Consider the following 3,481-nt stretch of genomic DNA (forward strand, 5'->3'; position numbering starts at 1 on the left):
TATATATGTATATATATATATTATTATTATTATTAGAAGAATTGAAGCTATGTGTGTGTGTGTGTGTATAGCTAGTTATACAATCTCAAGAAGAGATAGTGTAGTAATGTATGTGTGTATATATATATATATATATCGACTTTAAATATATATATATACATATATATAGATAGATAGATTCAAAAGAAAGGAATATCATAAAGAAATGTCTTACCATACGAGATGCACGACGATCATGATGACGGCAGGTACAACGAGATCGTCGGATCCGATGGACCACCTTCGTTTAAATACCACTAAACCAGGCATCGTGTACTCAGAATGTTTTATTCAGGCTGGTCGTAGAATATCCGGAAATATGTATGCATTTGTTATTTATTCCATTTCATTTCATCCTTTCATATGGTAGGCGAAAATCTTTCCGAAAATATTTGGTTAAAATGCCTCCGAAATAAATCCATGATGACCACAGCGAAGTTATATTGCAATATAACTGGGTTGTTTCAGTTGGATACTTTGATTTTTTTTACTTTCCACTGCTGTTCGTCGATTTATGTACGGTAGTGGTTGATCTGTTTGTTGTTGATATTTAGTACTGAGAGTTTTACCTTGCTTTGCCAGAGAAATCCTAGCTGCAGTCACCCAACAACAGCCGCCTCCGCTGTTGCCGCTGCCGCCGCCGCGATGCAACCGAGTCGTCTGCTTCGCTGCTGGCAATGCGCGCGCACATCTCTGACGTCACAACCGGAAATGGATGTCTGAAGCTGGTTGACGCCAATTAAACCACACGACCAGGTAAATGGCTTTTGCTTATCGTCTCATTCATCAATGTTTTTCTTATTAATTCCACCCACAAACTTATTAACTATACTTCTAACTTCATCTGGTGCTTGGAATTATATACGAAGTTGATTATTTATAGTCGTTAATGTGTTATTTGTTGACACATCTACGATCATAGATCATTTGTTGGATGTCATTTTCTTTACACATTTTAAAATTTTAATTTAATTGATGTGAGAGAAAGGAAAGTCTAATAATTAACATCCTCGTACCCTACATAGATACGAAGGACTATGTCAAAATCATTAGACTTTTCCCTCTTTCTCCGCTTTCCAACTGTATATATTCTTCAGTAATTATTGCCGACACAGACAAACCTCCACTTGCTTCATCGGACCTTAATGTTTACTTTATCAAAATACTTTTCTCTGGTCGCTAGTGATATTAGCTTTACATTGGAACTAACTATATTTTCAGGAGATTCGATAAATGTCTTGATATATCAAAATTGGAAATTATCAATTCCTTTGAGATTATTGAATTATTTCTCTTGGGACCATAACAGATGAAACGACTTAGGATCCCAACTTATTGTTTTTGTTATTGTTTTCTTTGTGATATCTTTAATTTACCCCGAAATAACATTAACATTTGTTATCAGTTAATCTCATTCTGGAATTTAGAAGAGTATTAACCTGTTGTTTTCTCGTTATCTTACTCAGCAGTCTTGGAATTCTCTGTCGAAGAAATTATCGGACAGGAAATAAATATCTTAAAATTCCATCTTCGTTGTAATCTTCAAAGTAATTACGTTTCTCACATCTGTTCTTAGGAACAAAATTGAAATAGTCCTCCTCCACCTTTGTTTTATGAATTTTGACAAAACTTCGACAACAACCTCCTCAATCTTCTGAAGATTGAAATAACATCGAATGGGATATTTTGTCGATGAAGATAAATTTGGTAATCAAGGAATCTCGATTTGATTTCTCCTTTAAAAAAGCAACTTATTTAGTTTCTTAACTCTTGAAATATATTCTGAATGCTCTTAGGAAGAAAGAAAATGCTTGGTACATAATTTCATTTCTTTTTCCAAGTGTCATATTTTGGTAAGCAGCCATCATCATCATCATTATTAGGCTATCTACCAATGTTAACCAATTTCGGCCCCGCTTTTTGGATAATTTAACATTCATTATATCGCTAATATTACTCTTGAGAAACGTATGATCACAGTCACAAACCTGCTTCTTATCTACTTAAGAAACATTAATTAAAACTGTAAATTATTTTAAATCAAGGGGCACCTACTTACGCGCATTGGGGGTTATTAAAATAAAAGATTTAAGCTTTTATAGACAATATCTGTGTATTATGATCCCAGTTCATTTCTGCTCTGAAATATTTGTTTACTTATATTTAGTTTAATTGTATTATCTAATCCTAGCTATTCCCATTACTTGTATCATTTTACCAATTCCACAGAGATGACTGGACATTATAATAAAACTATTTGACAAGTTTTATTATAATTTAGCATCTTAAAGTTTAATTTTGAAAATTATTTATTTAAATAATCAAGCGCTGTTTATAGTTGGTATATTTGCAGGACACGTTACATACAATGTCATCTTTGTTTTTCCCAGCAGTATAGCAACTCATGCTATAACCTTGTGAAATTAAAACATTACTTAAAATTTGTCACTAGTTTTAAATTGTTAAATTCCTTTTCGGTTCTAGATACCATTTTAATATGTTCAACGGAAGTGAACAGACAAACCACAGGAAGCATGTGTACATTATCTAAATATCTTCAGACAACAGCTATCCTACACATTCACCATTATCTATGTATTTTTAGATAAATATAAAGATGTATAAACTTTAAACTGACGTTTCCCGAATTCAAGACAAACAGATGGCGCGTTTGGAGTTCAGGGCATTCGTGTCAAGTGAAGAGATATTGTTCAGTTCCATTAGTGTATACTTTTACCTTTTACTTGTTTCAGCTACCGGTCTACGGCCATGCTAGGGCACCTCCTTCGAGTGTTTAGCCGAACAAATACATCTCTCCCCTAGTATCTGTTATTTTGTTTGCCTCTTTTGCTGAACATCTAAGTTACAAGGATGTAAACAAATCAACACTGGTTGTTAACCGGCGATGGCGGACAAAGACATACACACACACACATCATAATCATCGTCATTTTAGCGTCCGTTTTCCAATACTGGCATGAATTGGATGGTTTGACAGGACCTGGTGAGCTGTAGGGCTGCATTGTACTCCAAGTCAGCTTTGGCATGGTTTCTATGGCAGGATGCCCTTCCAAATATCGACACTTTACAGTGTGTACTGGATGCTATTTTTCGTGCCAAGTAACTTGCAAGACAGGAAAGGAAAAAAGTCCTTTTAACTAAGTGGGTGAGTTTTTGAGAGGGCAGAGAGGTGGCTTTATGCCAGGGACAAGCAAAGGCCACTTGCTAACTCTGCAGTTATACAAGGGTGAGTGGGAATATCTGGGAGAAAGATAGGATGGAAGTGATGGAGTGCCATAACATCAAGGAGCAACAAATAGTATGGGCTGTGTATCAGGAAAGAGAAGTGGTTATAAGTGTGTGTGGGGAGAGTAACAGATAGCTAGAGATAGGGTAGAGGTAATTGTAGTGCGTGATTAACAGGAATGGCGGTGTGGCTTGA

General features: G+C 35.3%; 2 protein-coding genes across 2 annotated transcripts in view; one reads left to right on the forward strand and one right to left on the reverse strand.

The window, feature by feature from the left end:
• The window catches only part of LOC106883518 (diacylglycerol lipase-alpha), a 212,714-nt gene extending 211,989 nt beyond the window's left edge, over positions 1–725 (reverse strand). Inside the window, exon 1 of the mRNA XM_052978378.1 lies at positions 215–725. Coding sequence (XP_052834338.1) covers positions 215–309 — 95 coding nt within the window. The 5' untranslated portion in view covers positions 310–725. The remainder of the gene's footprint in view (positions 1–214) is intronic.
• The window catches only part of LOC106868410 (exostosin-2), an 81,733-nt gene continuing 78,963 nt past the window's right edge, over positions 712–3,481 (forward strand). Inside the window, exon 1 of the mRNA XM_014913643.2 lies at positions 712–795. The gene's annotated coding sequence lies outside the window, so the exon portion shown is untranslated. The remainder of the gene's footprint in view (positions 796–3,481) is intronic.

This window comes from Octopus bimaculoides, chromosome 2 (assembly GCF_001194135.2).
Source record: "Octopus bimaculoides isolate UCB-OBI-ISO-001 chromosome 2, ASM119413v2, whole genome shotgun sequence".
In the NCBI taxonomy this organism is placed as follows: domain Eukaryota; kingdom Metazoa; phylum Mollusca; class Cephalopoda; order Octopoda; family Octopodidae; genus Octopus; species Octopus bimaculoides.